The sequence below is a fragment of the Zonotrichia leucophrys genome, chromosome 1A, assembly GCF_028769735.1.
Source record: "Zonotrichia leucophrys gambelii isolate GWCS_2022_RI chromosome 1A, RI_Zleu_2.0, whole genome shotgun sequence".
Lineage (NCBI taxonomy): Eukaryota > Metazoa > Chordata > Aves > Passeriformes > Passerellidae > Zonotrichia > Zonotrichia leucophrys.
The window spans coordinates 54,050,209-54,068,726 of record NC_088170.1 but is presented as its reverse complement, the minus strand read 5'-3'; the positions used below and the strand labels follow the sequence as shown (position 1 = coordinate 54,068,726).

Sequence of the window (18,518 nt, the reverse complement as noted above, 5' to 3'; positions counted from 1 at the left end):
TAAAAAGGCTCTTATATTACAATCCACTTATTTGATGGGCTGTTGCCAATCCTGCTCTGGGTTTGCTATACAAACAGTATTGTCCTTATTAAGCCATTTCTAAGCTTGATTAAAGAGGCAAATAAAAAGTTTTAAGATAGCATTCTGAAGACTTTCCAGGGTGTGTGGGAGTTTATGTGGAGGTGTGGACATTAGGTCTATAAGGAAAGAATCCCACAGAGACTCTAGAATACAATCAGAAATGCCCTCAGCTAAAGGCAATGGTACCAGCCTGCAGTCAGCCACTGCAAACTGTAGGCTACAAAGAGAACAACATTTTAAAACAAATTCAATTCTGGGCATGCCACTCCCAACACAAGAAAGACCTACCCATCCCAGCCATCCTTACCACTACCAAAGACTTGAAGGCCATCATGATCATTGTACATTCAGACACAGTCAAACTAGGTTATGTAACTTCACATGACCCTCCACAGAGCCTTTTACTGTAAAATAATTATGGCAGAACTCCCTTTATTAATTCTTCCAGTCTGTTTGCTACAAAGACAAAGGAGGCTGATAACTAAGGAGCTTGAGCTTAGCAAGTTACTTTTTATAATCCAGTAATTTTTCAAGCATTTCCATATAGTGACTTATGGGGTTTTTCCCCTCCACCCCAGGAGATCTTCCATTTGAATTATCAACACAATTTCAGATTTTTAAGAAAAAAAGGAATATATTTACTCAAGATTCTGAAAGATTTACATTCTCTTTCATTTAGTTTACACTGTAAATATTCATTTGAGAGTGTTTGTTTTGTAACTCCTATATTTGCCTTTGATGTCCTACAGAAGAAAAATGATAAAGGTAGCATTGCCCTGAGTGACAAGCACCAAACTATTTATCAGTGGTATTAATTAATCTTGTTCTCACTCTCAGCAAGTTGATAAAAATATCTGCAGATTAAGGACGAGTTTGGTCTTAGACCGTGATGAAACAGAGCAAGCTTTATGAAAAAGTGTATAGGGGAATTTAAGTTATCACAGTACATTTCACATGACATTTGAAATGAAAAGCTAAAAAAAAAACATTCTGCAAAGGACATCTCTTACGTCTCTGCAAAAATTACTTGTTATTCTTCAATATCCTGTCAGATCTATCTTTTAAGTGAGGTGTATAAACTGTTTTGTTTTCATCCTGCCACAAGCCGGAGACACATTACTCAAGTTATCACTCAGGCATCTAGCTAATGTGAGGCAGCTATCAGCAGAAACAAGTCAGATCACAGACTGCATTTTAAACAGGAAGACAGATCAAGCAATGATTGCTGCCAGAACAAGGGCACAGTTCACATTTCCAGTGGACTCTGAAAATGGAAAGAAGTACCTGTGTTAAGAGAATGTGCGAAACATTTAACCATATATAAGCCAAATGTGACTTGGATGCTTATCTCTGCATACATTGGTTTTGTACATGCACACCGAGGACAAAAGGGGCAAAATAATATTTTTATTACTTCAATCAGTTTATGACTGCACTGTCACCAAAATGGACATTCTGGCACTCTCAGTCCCTGGCAATGGTGGCTTCTCTTTGTCAACAAGTCAGTGCCAAGAAATGGTAGGGAGCCAGTTTTCAGCAACACAGTGGACAAAGCAAGCATGTGATTGCCTGACTGCTGAAGTTAAGAAGCAAGGGATACAGCAGAAACATGCAACTACAGCAATGGAGACAGCTCTCTGAGGTGGCAGTCCAGCCCTATTCTAGTTTAAATATAAGCTGTGAGTTTAATGACTCATTTAATTCACTTCAGATTAGAGTAAAAAATGTTTTATCAATCTGTAGAATAGTTACTAACAGTGGTGTCCTGGTTTCTGCTGGGATGGAGCAAATTTTTTTTCTGAGCAGCTGTTACAGTGATGTATTTTGATTTGAAGGTTATAACACACTGATGTTTGAGCTGATGAGCAGTGCTGACAGTTAATTAAGGACTTTTCAGTGTCTCATGCTCTGCCAGTGGGCAGGGGCACAAGAAGCTGGGAGGGACCATAGCCAGGACAGCTGACCCAAACTGGCCAAAAGGATATTCCATACCAGGGAGTGCCATGCCCCATAGATAAAATGATGGGAGTTGGCTGGGAGAGGCTGATCACAGGGCTGGGCACTGGTTAGTGGGTGCTATGCAACAATATTGCATATCACTTGTTTCTCTTGGGTTTTATTCCGTTTTCACATTATTATTATTATATTTTACTTTTTTTCAATTGTTAAACAGTTCTTATCTCAACCCAGAGGTTTTACCTTTTTCATATTCTCATCCCACTGTGAGGACCAAGGAGTGGGAAGTGAGAGTGGCTGGTTGGTACTTGGTTGTCAGCTGGGGTTAATCTACGGTAAGTGGGGAAAAAACCCCACTTACATATTTTTGACAAAAAAGTGCAAAAGAATTTAGAGCTTCCCAGACATATTTCTCTCTTGCTTGTGGAAGTGTGAAAAACAAAGAACATGCAATCTATCAGCAGGAGTAATTTTCCTGAGCACCAAGCCCCAAATGACAAGAGCTTACACCATCTATGAGACTCCAGTTTATACAGTTCATGTTTCAGAAGATATAAGGAACAGGAATTATTTTAAGAAAGGAAAACCTCAAGGCTTATTTTAAACAAAACGCACTCATATCTAGTCATAGATGAAGTGGTTCACAGGTGACCTTGTAACTTGCCAGAAAAAACTGAGGCAATAAAACCTAAGTGTTTTATGGCAGCAGCACTGATGTGCAAAAAAATAAAAATCAGATATACTACACGATTTGGTTTCTGTTATATCATTACAAAACTATTTTCTCATGAATCATGAAACACCCAATGTCCTGTAGCTGCTACAATAAGTGGAATTAAAGATCTCAATTTGCTTTAAGGAACTTACATTTTATAGCATCAGCAGATGTAACTAAGAAGGCCAAATAAAGAAAATCCATGAGACCTAATTCATCCTGCTTACAACTCTTCCACAACCTCATGATTTTGCTAGATCAAATGAGCTTTCTCTAGAGTCATGAAGTAAAATTCTATGTCAGGTACTAAATTTCTTACACCTATTGCCTCCTCATCAATACCACTGAATGACAACTCTCCTCTTCCCCCCTGAAGTCCTAAAGATCAAACTAAAAGCCTTTACTTAGTGGTTCATTTCCTTTACTTTTCCACTCTGTTCTTAAGTTTCTTCAAAAAAGCAGTCCACTCTCAAGAGGCAGAACTTAACCTTTTTCAATTAAAAAGGGAATGCTCAAACAATGAAGTCTGCTACCACTCTTAAATGCAGGGTTACTTCCATTTCTAATCTTCAGCTCAACTTTTATTTACATGGAAAATTTACTGCCTTGCAAATCACAGCATAACACAACCATTTTGAAAATAAAGAAATGCTAACTAAGAAGAAAAAAAGTAAGGCAAAGATGATCAGCCTGATACTTTTCCACAGGTCTCTCACTGCCCTGAAAACTGTATTTATCAGGCAAAGTTTTAACTTCTTTTTAACAATGCCAGTTTGTTCTTAGGCTGCATTTAAAACTTTCACTGACTACCTACATCAAGCAAGTTGGAATCCTTTTGCCCATATTAAATAAATGGAATTAGGAAAAGGTAATTTCCAAAAGAGAGCAGAAGTTTGGAAAACATGATAGAGGAACAAAGCTCAGTATAGTCCAAAGAGCAGCACAGAATGTCCACGAATGTACAAAATGCTGCCCCAGAATACAAAATTGTACATTTCAGACTGTAATACACCTTACAGTTCTGCTGAAACAAAAAGAAAGAAGCAGAACTTGAAAAAAATTATTCTAAAGCAATTAATTCTGTACTATGCGTAGCTTGATGCAAAACCAAGCACATCAAAATGTAAGATGAAGTGCTCTCCTACAACTAGACCTGAAGGGCTGAAATTCAACCACTAAAAAACCTGGGAGCATTCAAACAATGACTGCACACAGTGCACCAGCACTTCTACAACACTATTTAGTCTCATTTTCAGTTGAGACTTGAGCACTTACCCTGAAAACTGATGTTACTCTTCATTAAAATATATATGCAGTAGAAGAAAAGGTGTATTTTCTGTAAAAACACATTTTTTTATCTGGTAGGTTTCACTTCTCCAAGGAAGACGAGACTGGTTTTTGTGGGGAAGGGAAGAGGATGGAGATGTAGCATTCTTAGCTAATCTGCTCTCACAGAACATGTTCTGGGAATAAGAATGTTGGGACTGGTAAAACTCTGCGACCAGTGTGTGTCACATATACTACAACACGTACAATTTTGTAACTTACGGAAATGGGGCAATATATTGAATGAAGAGCATAGTTTCATATGTGTCAAAGACTTCCTCCAAGAGTGTTCATTTCTATTTGTTTTTTGTTTTAAGGATGGCTGGTGTCTCCAACATGATCCAAATTAATTACTTCAAATGTAATTGTCTTTCTGCGTTCCAAAATGATCATTTAATTGAATTCCATTCCATGTTGAGGATAATAGAAAATAATTAGGATCCAAAGAGATAAATACCCAGCATGATATTAGTTAATATGAGAACCTGGAAGACAGTGAAAAAGTCATTAAGTCTCTCTGAAAGGAAACAGAGCTTACAATTAAATAAGCCATCCTTACAGCAGGTCCAGAGACAGTGAGAATGACACAAGTGTCCTATGTATTCTATCACTAAAACCTAAGGTTTCTAAAGGGACTATCTAAGTAAGTTTCACTTTGATTCAGACCTTTGTCTTGAACAAGAAAATACTGAAAGTCATTGAAAACACAGAATATAACCTCCATGTGCATGATAAGCATCAAGAACACAGTTTAGAAATGTAGCTAAAAATACCTTCAGTAAGAGTAAGAAAGGGGATGCCACTGATTTAGGGGGATTTAGATATACAGATAAGCACACACAGGATAAGGGAATACTTGAAGGTAACAAATCATCAGAAGTTACTGCATTCTTAAAAATGCAAACCTTAGAAATGGGCAGACTTCAGAAACAGGAAAGCATCCACTAAGCTTTTTTTTTCACAAGTAAGAGCATAGGACCCTAAGAGAAACCCTCTAAATGTTACTTCAAACAGTAAATTCTGAAGTGCAGTAGGAATATTAAACACAATTCTTCTTTTCAGAGTACACAGATGAATATCAGAGCACAGCAAAGCTTCCAGTACTTAAAACAGTCTTCAGTATGCAGACAAAATGGAAGACAGTTACTCAAAGACTACAAAGCCTGGTGTGAAGAGTCCCCTTGGAAATAAAGCTTTTAAAAACTTGGTCATGGCTAAAGGCAGCAAAGACAGCTCAGTATGAGCGCATGATGTGGCACCTACACACTAAACAGCAGTACCTTTCAAGATCCTAACCAGAAAATCTTAACCTTTAAAGGTTTAAGTGACACAGAACAAGTACAGTTTGGTGGCTCAATAAATGGCCTGTTTGATGGGCTCCAAAAGAATGCCAAAGAATTCATCTTGTAACTACTAATTTTCTTCAAATCTGAGAATAAGAAGCGTCTCTGGCAAATCAGATGAGGCTCTAATACAACAGCAAAATCTGATTTACACAACAGAAAGGAAAACTAATCAGAATTTAATAACTACAGCTTCCGTAAGATAAGGATCATACATTGCTTTGCATTACAACAGGATCTCTGTACTGCAGAATGAGTGTTCAGGGCATTTCAAAGCATGTTGTGGGAGGCAACCTTAGTGAAGGAGTTTTAAAACACTCCAGAAAACTCCGAAACAAAAAGATAGCATACAAGAAGAAACATTTCTCAAAAAAAACCCAAAAACCACATTTACAACTTCTTCTAAGATAGCATCAGCTGTTCCAGTTGTGGACTGATAGACTGATGAAGCAGTAGAGTAGAAAATGCCATTAAAAAGTGCACACTCAAAATCTAAAAAATTCAAAACTAACTTTACAAACTGAATTCCTGAATCAGCTTTGGTTTATACAGTTAATGACATGTAAAACAGATGACTGCAAAATATAAGCTTTAAGTGCCTGAATCACATACAGACCAATGACATGTCATTCAGGATCCAGAAATTACTACAGAAAGCCAGTAATATTTAGGACCATTTACTTCTAATTACCTTGGCAAAAATTACTTAAGAGGATTTAAGATCAGAATCTTTTTTCCAAACATTTTTTACTGATTTATGCCCAAACAGTTAAGAACCTTAAGAAAGAAAAAAAAAAATTAAACTTTCTCCATTTGAAGATTTTTACTTTCTCACCTACAAAATTCTGATATAAATGGAAAAATCTTCAGAGATTTCTTAAATATATTCTTGATATATTAATTCACAACTTACATAATGAAAAAGGATGATAATTATTTATCAATACACTGCATGAAAATCCTAGCTCCTAGGAGTCTTTCAGAGCAGCCCAGCAGAACCTGACACCACAAAGAAAGGCTGCTCCATTTCCTAAACTGAGATGTTCCTGAATGGAACTAACTTTTGGAAATTACTAGCTACAGGATTTTACACAGAGCTTTTATCAACACAGATTTTTCTTCATTGAAAGTAAGGGTTTCCCTGTAATGGTGAGAACATAACTTTTAGGTATTATATCCCATGAAAAGAAAACAGACAGAAAACTCCAGAGCCCTCCTATGTAAGGAGGTCAAGCACTCTGATTTGATTAAAAATTAATAATTTAGCATTTACTTGTCTTTTACAGCTGTTTAGCAAAATTGGTGCATAATTTGCTCCTCTTTCTAGGACAGGGAACAGAAAATGAAACTGAAGTTGCTACTTGAAAGAAAGATCAAGGCAGAGATCTGCCCCTCCTGAGATGACATACAGGACACCACAGTAAAATGTAAATCTTTTAATTACTTCAGTAAATTACTCAGCTGTATTCCCAGTCCTAATTTTCCTTTTTTACCTTGAGAGGTACTTCATGCAGGGAGATTAAAACTTCCTGTGATTCAGTATAAAAGATCCAGTGCTTTGCAGCCTCCTTCTATGACAGCTTGCAGAGTACTTGAGGAAGTGCATGACCTGAGTCCTTTGAGACTGAAATATCTTACTAAAAATTTATTCCAGCCTAGCAAAAATCAACAGTGCTTGCTATCCTAAGATTTTCTTCCTGGCTTCATTGACAGGATCTGGAAAGACCAAATGAGATGTTTCACTGCTCATGCAGTCAACCTGAAAGTGCATGAAGCATCCTCAAGTGAAGATAATCAAGAGCTCTTAAAATACCAGCCCAGCTTTGCTATTTTTAGGCAAAACTGAACAAAAGAGTTAAAATAAGGCTGACTCGCATGGTCGTATCTTTGTATCTAATCACATGAATCTATAGTTGCTTTTTTCCCCTCAGGCATGAAGTATTTTTATCTTCAACACAGAATATTTTTGGAGAACTCAGGAGTTAGCCATGGTTATCAACTGAAGGTTAATTCTCAGCATCTGCTTTTGTCTCCATTTTTTTTCAATGCCATGCTGTTAGGAAGTAATTTCTGAGCATTATGAAAGCTTTGGAGGAAGGGAAAAAGGAAAAGTCAAGGAAGAAAATAGAATAAAAAGGAGGAGAAGAGAAAATGAAATTAAAGTGGGAACATTACCATATTAGGATAGCATGGCCTGTCAAACATGACCTGATAGCATGATCAATGACCACTGGAACAAAACAAAGCAACTTTGCTCCAATTTTACCCATTCTTGAGTATTACATGTTTCTTTGTATGGGATATCTTCTTAATGTGTACCCTTCCCCTGTGCTTGCCAAAGAAATTACATCTGGGTACTACAATGAGAAACCTAGCAGAGAGCTATTCAATTTAAACTATCCCCAAATATTGGGCTGTGGGTATGATACAGTGGACAACTACATGCTATCATAATTACTCTTTATTACAGACATTCCCCTATGCATGCAAATGCATAATCTAACCTCTTTTAACTGAATGGAAAAAGGGGAAAAGGAAAAAAAAACCCACCACAAATCCACACACAAATCTTCTCTGGGAGACATTAATCTGCAGTCACTCACACTGTGTAAACTGTCCCACTCTCTCCACTCACAGCAGAATGGGCCATGAGTGACTGCTACTCCTGCCTGCCAGGTTCAGTGCCCGATGCTGCTGTTGGGAGCCACTGGATGAACCTTTTCTACCGTCCACCTCTTAAATCAGACCTGTGGGTGAGTACGTGGGGGCTGGACTGGATAACCTTCAAAGGCCCCTTCCAACCCAAACTATTTTATGATGTTCCAACAGCCCAGCTCACTTGATCCACGTTGATACACTGTATGTCTGGGAAGAGGGACTTCACCATGTCTAAGCCTGTGAATTTGAAGGTGAAGGTCACCTACACTCAGCCACAGCACCATGGCAAGTATCTTCTTAAATAAATTAAAACATAACTTACAAAAAATATAGTGTGGATCTCCAAATTCACTAACTTTTTAGCTATTTTCCATAAATCCCACAGCTCTGTTTACCATCTGCACCACACAGAAAAAAATAGTCTTAAATGTCACAACTGAAGCACATAGGGGATTATGACATTTAATTTTTTTACAAAGCCAAACCTGGGCCAAGAAATGAGCTAAGTATTAAAAAAAAGAGAAAAATAAAAAAAGCAGCACTAGAATACCGTAAAAGGCTCCACAATTCCTACAGCATCAAGAAAAACAGAAGGGCTTCCAGAAATATTTATTATTACAGAAGATTTAGTTATAATCATCTTAGAAAACACAGCAATTGTACGTTGAGTGCTAATAATTAATATCTTAAAAATAACCCAAAAGACTTTACTTTCAAAGATATTAACATTTTTATGACCCAAAAAAATTTCCAGAATACTAGTGTATAATGTACCTTATGTATGCACACATCTCACAAGCCTTGAAAAAAGCACCACATTGCCATTTATCCAGGTGTTCATCAACCCCCACCACTCTCAGCTATGTTGCTCAAAATTCCCCCATTTTAATAACATAAATCAAGAACTAGGAAAAGGATTCTTCATCGTCAGGAAGTCAACACTATGATTATTTATATGAAATAAAACCAGAAGGAACACTTATGTTCTTAAAACACTTTGTGAGTGCCGATTGGCATAAAATAGCTTCTTACCCCCTCTTTCTGCCTTATGCACTTATTTTATTCTATGTGTATTACAAAACCCCTCCCCTATCTCTCAAAATGTTCCCAGAAATTAAATTGGCATACATTTTCACAGGCCTGGCAGAACTCCTGGCTTAAGTGTGCGTGGGCCAAAAAGAAATTAAGAAATGCAATGGGGTTCTTTTTTCTTTTCCTTCTCCTAATTTCTTTCCTTAATTTGCTTTATTTTCTTAGTAAATGGTCCCACATTTCCCAGTGGCCTATCAACCTACTAGAAGACCAATTAACCAAACATATTTTGACAACTGAACAGTCAGACTCCTGTACTCCCCATGTCTCTACACTGACAAATTTAACAAACCAGAGAATAATTCCTTTTAGGCCTTTGTAACCTCCTCACAATCTCTAATACTTTGTTTGTTTGCAAACACACCTTAAAATGTTTTATGTTTCCAAACCTCCTGGAGTCAGGCAGCTGAAGTTCTTGAACACCACTAAGTGCTCAAATAATTAAATTTCAAATCCGACTTCACATGAAACAATCACTATGCATTTCAATACAACAAACCAGGACTGTGGATTTGTCAATAGATTTAGTCAAATTGTTGCACTTTATTCATGAATATAAATTATATATATATAGATATAGATAGATATATATATATATATACACACACACACATGTACTGTCACTCCTGTCTATGCTAACCACAAGAGAAATTATACCAATTTGGGCCTTTTTTTCACTGAGGAACCTTTATTTCAGTTTTTTATTTACTTCGAAGACGTAAGTTTCTTTGATATGCATGTTTTACTTTCACTTCCTCCATTTAGTGAATGGTAATGAACGCTGTGCATATGAAGCCTGACTTTTAGCCAAATGGGCCTGTGTTCCAGAGAGGCAAATATTCATTAGAAATCAAGTACTCAAGAATTAAGAAAATGAACTGTGCTCCATTTCACTCCACACACAATGTCTACCCTTATCATATCAAATTAAGTAACATCAGTCCTCACTACAGTATTAAATTCTATCAAATGCAAATAGAATTTGTATACAGGTTACTTGCCATCATTTTGTAATAGTTGAGCAAAAACAAAACCCAACATTTACTAAGAGATTTAATAAGGAATCCTTGTTGTATACTGATAACTGTATGTGAATGATGTATTCAGAAATGATAAATTCCCTCACTATGTGCTTTTTACTGTGTGAATATTCTACTTCAGGGATCCATATTCTAAATCTGTATTCTAAATATTCATCTAAACATGAGTTTCAGTACCTTGAGAAAATCTGTGTAGCTGGCAGCAAAAATATGAAGTAAATTATATACTTCACTGAAATTTCCTATGACTGCATTTGGACAATAAATAATAGAAACACAACGTACTGCACTATAATAATCACTGTCTGAAATCCTGATTCTATGGTAAGTTACAGTGGTTCTTTTAGCATAGAGTATTTTAAATACTTAGTTTCTAATTAAAATAGAGAGTACTGCAACAGCAACTATGAATTTTAAAACCTAAATTTACAAAACCTTAGAGATGACTAATAACACCAAGTGCACAGGCAAATTCATCTGATCATAAGCTAGCATTTTACAATGTTAAAAAGGGTTTCTTGAAACAATAATTTGTTCCATCTGCTATCTTACTGATACACAACTGATACAGGCAGATTTTTAATGGTCAGTAATATCTATCTTTTATACACTAATCATTTTCATTTTTCTCTGATATAATAACTTCTCAAAATATTTCCCTGAAAAAAATGATTCATCTTTGTAACAAAAGAGCAAGGTAAGTATACAATGGGTATTTTGAAAAGGTCATTACACTTGTCACAGTTAAGACCTGACATGCCCAACCTTCAAGAATCACACATCAATCTCTGATGTCACCAAAATTTCCTAGGTAAACCAACAATCTTCTTCTGGAAATTGTTGCTAGATACCATATGAAGCAAACCCAAAATACATCAAATATGTATAGGAAATTTTTAAACGTCTCCACTATGCAGCTGTCAGTTTCTACACAGCAACTACAAAGACAGATGTACTCTGTGATAATGCAGAACACTACAAAATTTAAATTTAAGATTACACTACACTCCTGCTTCATATATTTTAAAGATTCACATATGAAAGGTCACAGTATGGAAATGAACTGCTTTCAGTTCCCTTTGAAGGCCAACTCATGTTGTTCAATAGTCCCCTATTTCTGAAAAAGAGCTCGCATTTCAGTAATCTTATGTATGAAAACCAACAGCACGTGGGACACCACACTTACACAGGAGCGTGCCAGTGGATTCTGTGTGTCTTTCTTGAAAATAACTACAAAAACATCAACCCCAAATGTAAGTCAAAAGAGCACAATAAAAGCAGTCTATGAGAATAATGACACAACCAGGTAGGTGTCGTTTCACTCAACTAAATAAACTTTAAAGTCTTCCTTTGAACTTTGTCATGTAAGAATACAGGAGTGACAAGAAAGGGGGAAACACTGAAGAGAGTGCAGAGTAAGGGATAGAAACAAGACATCCTTAAATAATGTCAAAAACCCTCATACTGGCTATGAATAGGTAAGAAAGAAAAAATATGTGACAGTGCAGCTCTCAACCACCTAAAAATTTCAATCCTTGGCATATTAAGTGGTTCTTTTTCATTATTTTTTCTGTATTCAGTAAAATTAAGGATAGGTAATATTCACACCATTCAAAGAAAACTGTGCAACAATAATTCATTTTCAATTGCAGGGATTTCCCCCAAAGCTGATAACTCAGTCAATGCACACAAGAAGCCTGTTGCATGCCTTTTCCTATGATTAGATGGCTTTGGAAGAAAAAGCTCTGCTGGATTCTACTGAATAAAAATATTCTTACCTACAGCACGAGATTAAGTTTTGTAAAAAATAACCAAAGAGAATGAATGTATTGCTATATACATCACCTAATGCATTTTTATCATAACACAGACATCTACATGAATCAATACCAGCTGCATATACAAAAAATCTCAACTGTTTTTAAATCTTGGTAAGCATCTGACATTTGTGCTGGTTTCCTGCTGAACTGCAGCCCAAGATAGCTGCCAACTGCACATTACTTAAATTAGTGTGGAGACAAATTTGAAAATAACATGAGGAATAAAATTTCCTATGTGAAAGCAAAATGTTTACTTGCCAACAGGCAAACTAATCAAAGGAATAAGATCTGATAAACTGCCACATCTGTATGAACCATATATGCTTAAAACACAAGATACTATTAAAGAATAATAGAACATTTTCGGGTGAATATTAATTGGCCAAACTGTTTCAATTTACTCTTCCTGAACAAGTACAAATTCTAACTACAAATGCCCCCTAAATATTAGTTCCACATAAATTTAACTCTCTTTATATCTTTACTAGCTTCAGAAAAAGACTACATAATTTTGTTTTACATTAACAATAGAAAAGCTTTTTAACTTCTGGATTTTATTCATGTGACTAGGTTGTTAGTTTTGAAGATAATCAAAAGCATATTTGCTTTACATACATCTAACTCCACAGAAAGAAGGAAAAATGGCTGAATTTAAATGTATTCAGAAATCTGGTGGGTTCAGGTTTTGCAGCTGCCTTTTTTCCTTTTACGAATTAAGTTAATTTTCTTACAAAATAAAAACCTTTTCTTCCCCTAAAGAAAAAATCCACAATGCTTAACCCAAAAATTTCAAGAAATTAGGACTAATTCCCAGTGTGATCTAGCATAAAATAATTCATTGTGTACGATAAAATGCAACCTATGTCCAGGTACATAATGAAATTATCTAGGTTATACACTGGCAAATTAAGATATTTGGAAACCAACGTTTTTATTTTATTAATAAAGATTAACTAATTTCTACTATCACACTGCCTTCACTTGGTACTTACTTCAGAACTAAAGTACCAGGTCTAATCTGCGTGCTCTTTCCAAGGTCTTAGGAAAATGAATGCAAGTTGGGGCTTTCTAAACAGGCAAACAGAACCAAACCCCCAAAATATAAATGAAAAACAATTCCCCTCACTGCATCTTACATAAAATCATCTCATACTATGATTCCAGCATTAGAATCATTACTGCCTCCATGCGATTGTTAAAAAAAACCCCAGCCAACCAAAAAAAAGTGCAACGCCCCACACGTCGAAAAATCCTGTTATTCAAAACAAAAAATTCCCACCAAACAAAAAAGAAACAACCTAAAAATCAACAATACTTCCCTTTTCCCCCCAAATAAAACTCTCTATCCCTCCCCCAGCTTTCGAAGTACATCTTCACACCTTATGTTCACATTAAACTATCTTTTTCATTCATAGAGGCAAATCCCCACATGCTGTTTTCATACCTGCATAAGGGTTCCCAACATGACAATGAAACAGATTATTTATTTCAAAGGTAATATTAAAGTCATAGCAATGGCCATGGATGACATTAAGGAAATATCCATAAGTAATTTCCTGATGCTGCTTTTCTTCCTCAAAGGTTTTGTATTAATTTCTCAAATAAATAGAACTATGGTGTGCGAAGAAAAGATATAATTAATGTCTTGAGAGATATAATTAATGTCATGAGATGTTTGTTCTGCCTAATGTATCAAGATAACATTTTCTTTCAAATATCCTTTACAGAAGTCTCATTAAGAGCATAATCTCACCTTCAATTCTACTGAAATTGCACAGACTAAAAAAAAAAAACCCACACCAAGTGTCATTATATGTTGGGGTTTTAACATTTCCATAAAATACATGGATATACAAAGTGCCTCATACACAGTCATGAGTTTCATAATATAAAAATATGCTTGGAGTAACACTCAGCAAAATGAAATCATACATGGCACAGGTATTTTTCATGCTCCTGCTTACAAGCCTTCTAGTTTTGGCATCACATGTGAAGTTTCCACGTAGTTTTAAGAAGGAATTTGCAAAAAAGAAGCCAATTCATCTTTCCTACAGGTTTCATATACACCCATATGTGTACTTAAAAACTGCATCATGAAACTAAAGGACCCACACCTGGTTCTGTAAGTCTAATTGTCAAGGGCCAACACAAAAATGAGTAATAATTTTTTGCACTCTAACTACTCAACTGCGAGGACAACCTCTTTCAAGTGCTAAAATCTGAAGATTAACAATCACATGTAGGTAAAAACTAACAGGTATGTTAACTTTCCAGATGTATCCATTCAAATAAGTTTTGTAAACATTTACCTGTATCCAAGCGCTTTACAGGGGACTCATCATCAACCTCAGAATCTCCACATGCACTCCTTGATCTTTTCCTTGGGTGCAGAAGTGTCTCCAACCTTGGAAGGACTACAGACAAAAAGGTTTTGGTCCCTAGCTGTGGAGAAGTTGGCTGGGTTTCAGTGTTCTTTGCAGACTTTTGGGGGCTTACACTTTTCGATTTGCAGAAGAGAATGGATGTACGTCTGTTTACATCAGTTGATGACTCAGCTACAGCAGAAACAGTCGACTCATTGAGATTACTGTCAAGTAAGTGTTCTGGAGTGTGTCCATTTATTTCTTTCTGAATGGAAGTGCTATATAATTCATTATCAAATTTTACTCTTTTGTAAAGCTTACTCTGCTCTGGATTGAGTTCTACTGGTTTGAGGGTTGGTGGTTCTGAATTAGTCTCCAAGTTTGAAGGAAGAGGTAATGCATCTGATGGTTCAAGTTTAGGGGGAGATTTATCTCCTGAAAAAATTATAAATAGAGTGTGATTTTTGAAAACCTGTAGTTATAAAGTCTATTATAAAACTCACTATAAATGTGCAGCCCACCAAATAAATTGTTGTCTGGAAACAAAGCATAACATTTTAAAACCAAAACTTGTCTAGCAACAATCTGTCCTAGTTAGTAGTTCCTACTTTTATACTGGGAATGCAACAGGGGTAGAAAAGAAGACATCTATAGTTGGTGTTAACAATTTATACCTGGATAAGTACTTGCTTCTTCTCATGCAGTTATGTTAGTTTCATTAACTAAGAACTACTAAAATTTTTTCATTAGGAAGTTGGGGTGGTGGATGATTATCTGTTAAATGCAATTATACTGCCATTCGAGTAAAATTTTTTGTAAGATACGTTTTTATCTATTTCACCTTATCAATACTCAGTTTACCTGCCTATGAAAAATTTTATTAGCTAATCAATTAAAACAAAAAGGTACTTGTAACCTGTTCTACTTGAGTGAACTAAAACGTGTTACAAAATCTATACAAGGGCATGATTTGTAAAACCTTTTTACAGCTGTGACCATCCGTTTAATCTAGGAAAAAGTAATAAAATGGAGAAGAAAAACCCAACATCCCCAAAATCATGCAGCTTGATTAGCCTCTACTCAAAAAATAACACACTTGATAATACAGATTTGATATGAGAAATCAGAAAAACCACCCTCCAACATTTTTCTCCCCTTCTCCCCCACACTTTAATATTTTTTAGTATGATCATGTCCCACTCAATTCCACTAAATCCATGCTAGGAAAAGACAATTGAGATATGACAGTGAGGTACAAAAGTAGTTTCAGTTTTTCATCACAAGTAATGGGAAAGAAAATAAACATTCCACTATTGCAGCATTCCCTAATACAACTAGGATGTCCTAACACATAATTATCAACTCAAAACGATGTTAAAATCTTTCCAGTTTCCAAAAGACTCAAAATACAAGAAAGGAAATACTTATTCTAGAGTAACTGCATAACACTAATGTATTATTTATGCTAAATAAATATTTTGTTTTATATTTTATTTTATGTGATTTATTTTATCACATAAAATATTTAATATTAGTCAAATTTTCTATGCCACCTGAAAAAAGGTGTAAAATCCCAAAGTGTTTAAGTTCTCTATTTGCAGTTTATTTTGTTTGGTTTTGGTCCTGCAATATTCACTTGGAAATTAATGATTTCTAAGTGCAAAAAAAAATCTTTACCCTGTTGTTTAAGGTTTAATGAAACAATACCAGAGTCCATATTAAAAATACCCATTTTTAAAATACAGTGTGACTGCGCTTACATCATTTGCAGGCACACAGGTATTAGAATTGGTAACTAATATTTCAGGAAGACTGCAGAATGAAATATACAGTCAGTTAAGCACGTTTAGACTAGCAGCCATTAAAAAATCCTGTGCTTTAAAATCTCCATGGTGACTTCCCTTGTGAACAAATTCTGATTTTCTTACAACTAATCAGAAAATATTTGCAGAAAGATTAAAGAACATAAAACCACTTGAGAATTATTTAGAAATAAAACCTAAATTTCATGGGGTTATTCTGGTACTATATTTTTCACATGATCAAAGACTGGAAACAGAACTGCAAGAGGGTAATTCTGAGTTCTATCAAAGTCAGCTCTTGTAGAGATCCTGGGCACAGGATTTTTCTTTTTATTTTGGGGCAATTTGTTTTCTTTACTCCTGTATGTACTTTCCTTTTAAGAACTGAAATTTGAACTAATTATTATTACTCTCCACTAGATCAGAACCATAACAACCATACCAATCAAACCTAGATCATGTCTTTCATCATGTTTTATGTTAAAAGCCTACCCTAAATATAAGAAAACCACTACTGTTCACTTGGGACTACTTTTTTCACAAAAAACTGCCAAAGCGAAAGGCTGTGGCACCAAAATGTTAAGCTACAAATAAAAAAAAGTTTGTGGATTCATGAGATGCCAAACCCCACATTCCTAAGAAACTGTATTTAATACCATCATCACTTAAAGATCAAAAAAATACTCAAATTTAAAAAACCTAAACCATTAAACATTTTGAGAACACTTAAAAACCTCAGAACAGGAAAATGTGCTGATTCATGTACACTTTTTCTACCAATGCTCAAATCTCCAGCAAGTTCTGTTTGGAACTAAACACTAAGTTGCTGTTTGAATGGCAGTTAAGGACAATCATTTAATTGACTTCACCTTTCAAAAATTTTGATAGCATCAAGCCACAACAAATAGAGATTATTTTATTTATTACCATGCTTCCACTTTCCCTTGAGCTCTTTCCTCCTCCTATTCAAGGCACTTACTCAAAAATGAAACACATCTCTTAACTCTCCTAAAGAAAAAGTTTAGTTCCTTAGAGCTAATCATGAAACAAAGTCAACAGAATTCTTATTTGAGTGACAGATTTTCTTTCCATCATTTTAAAATGAGCAATAAAAAACTTGATTTAAAAGATAAAAATGAAAATATTAAATTTAATTAAGATATTAAGTTAGTCCTTCCAGCACAGTGCTCTCATTGAGCTCAATGGCAATTAGCCAAAAGTAGACACAGTTCTGAGACAACTGTTTTGAGGAGGAAGAGAAGCAAAAGGGGAAGAGGTAGGCAGACGTGGCTGACTTGATTCTACAATGTGAAATTTGTTAAGTCTTATCAATAGTTAGCTTTATTTAAAATAGATAAATAAATAAACAAATAACCCCAAAGCCTACCCACCCTCTTCCCTAGAGTCTGGAGTAGTGAATAAAAAAGGCTAAAAACACAGTACAACAGCCAGAGTCTTCATTACCACTGACCTAGGCTCACATGATCCCTAACACGTATTTTGACATTTAAGTGTGTTTCCAAAAGTAAAAAGATATTTTCCACTCAGGCATTTCCAACTGCTTTTCATCTGATATTGTTTGCACTTTCATTTTTAAACACATAAGTTTTTAAAGCCTTGCTACCATGAAAAGTATTGAAGGGAGGTTTTCTTCAGAAGATCATTCCACTCTTAAAATATTTGTTGTGATTAGGCAGCAATTTTCAAATTTTCAAACTAATATTTTAATTTTAAAAATCAGTATTTTAAATTTAATATTAGTTAATCAAATTCTTTAATTCACACTATTACTCACATCACAGCACCTGACTGAAGCAGCTCAGATCAGTACTCATTTAAACCCGGTTTACAATCTTACCTTCTTCTTCTCCATCTTGTTCTAATGCTGCACTTTCTTCCTCGAAACTTCCAATACCTGACTCTATTTGAGGAGCCTGGTTGTGTTGCTGACTGAGTTTGTTGCGAATAATGCTGATTTCTTTCTTTAACAGCTTTGCTCTTTTGCTCCTTGACCCACTGGATTTCATTGCACAGGTGAGATCAAGTTTTTCTAGCAGCTCTCTCAGCTGTTCTTCCAAGGACATATGTGCTCTGTTTGCAGGATTCAGTAACCTATCCACTGAAGTCAAAACACGTACAATTGAAAACGTGTTAGCATTTCCCAGAACATCCTCAGAACAGTAATACAACAAAAGGAAAAAACTGAATTTGCATGCCAAAATAAAAAATACTGTCAAAAAACTATTTAGACCATAGCCAGAAATACTGAAATTAATTCCTACTATACGGTTACTATTTTTCTTAATCAGCATTTTGATCAAA

The 18,518-nt window shown here is 35.3% G+C and overlaps 1 protein-coding gene across 4 annotated transcripts in view; it reads right to left on the bottom strand.

Moving 5' to 3' along the window:
• Nucleotides 1–18,518, bottom strand: part of BRD1 (bromodomain containing 1) — a 58,034-nt gene that overhangs the window by 10,648 nt on the left and 28,868 nt on the right. For 2 of the 4 annotated variants that reach the window (XM_064702784.1, XM_064702786.1), the window contains exons 7-8: nt 18,055–18,315; nt 14,341–14,829 (exon numbers count right to left, since the gene is read on the bottom strand). In XM_064702784.1, coding sequence (XP_064558854.1) covers nt 14,341–14,829; nt 18,055–18,315 — 750 coding nt within the window. The remainder of the gene's footprint in view (nt 1–14,340; nt 14,830–18,054; nt 18,316–18,518) is intronic. The other 2 variants (XM_064702785.1, XM_064702787.1) reach the window with 2 other exon arrangements.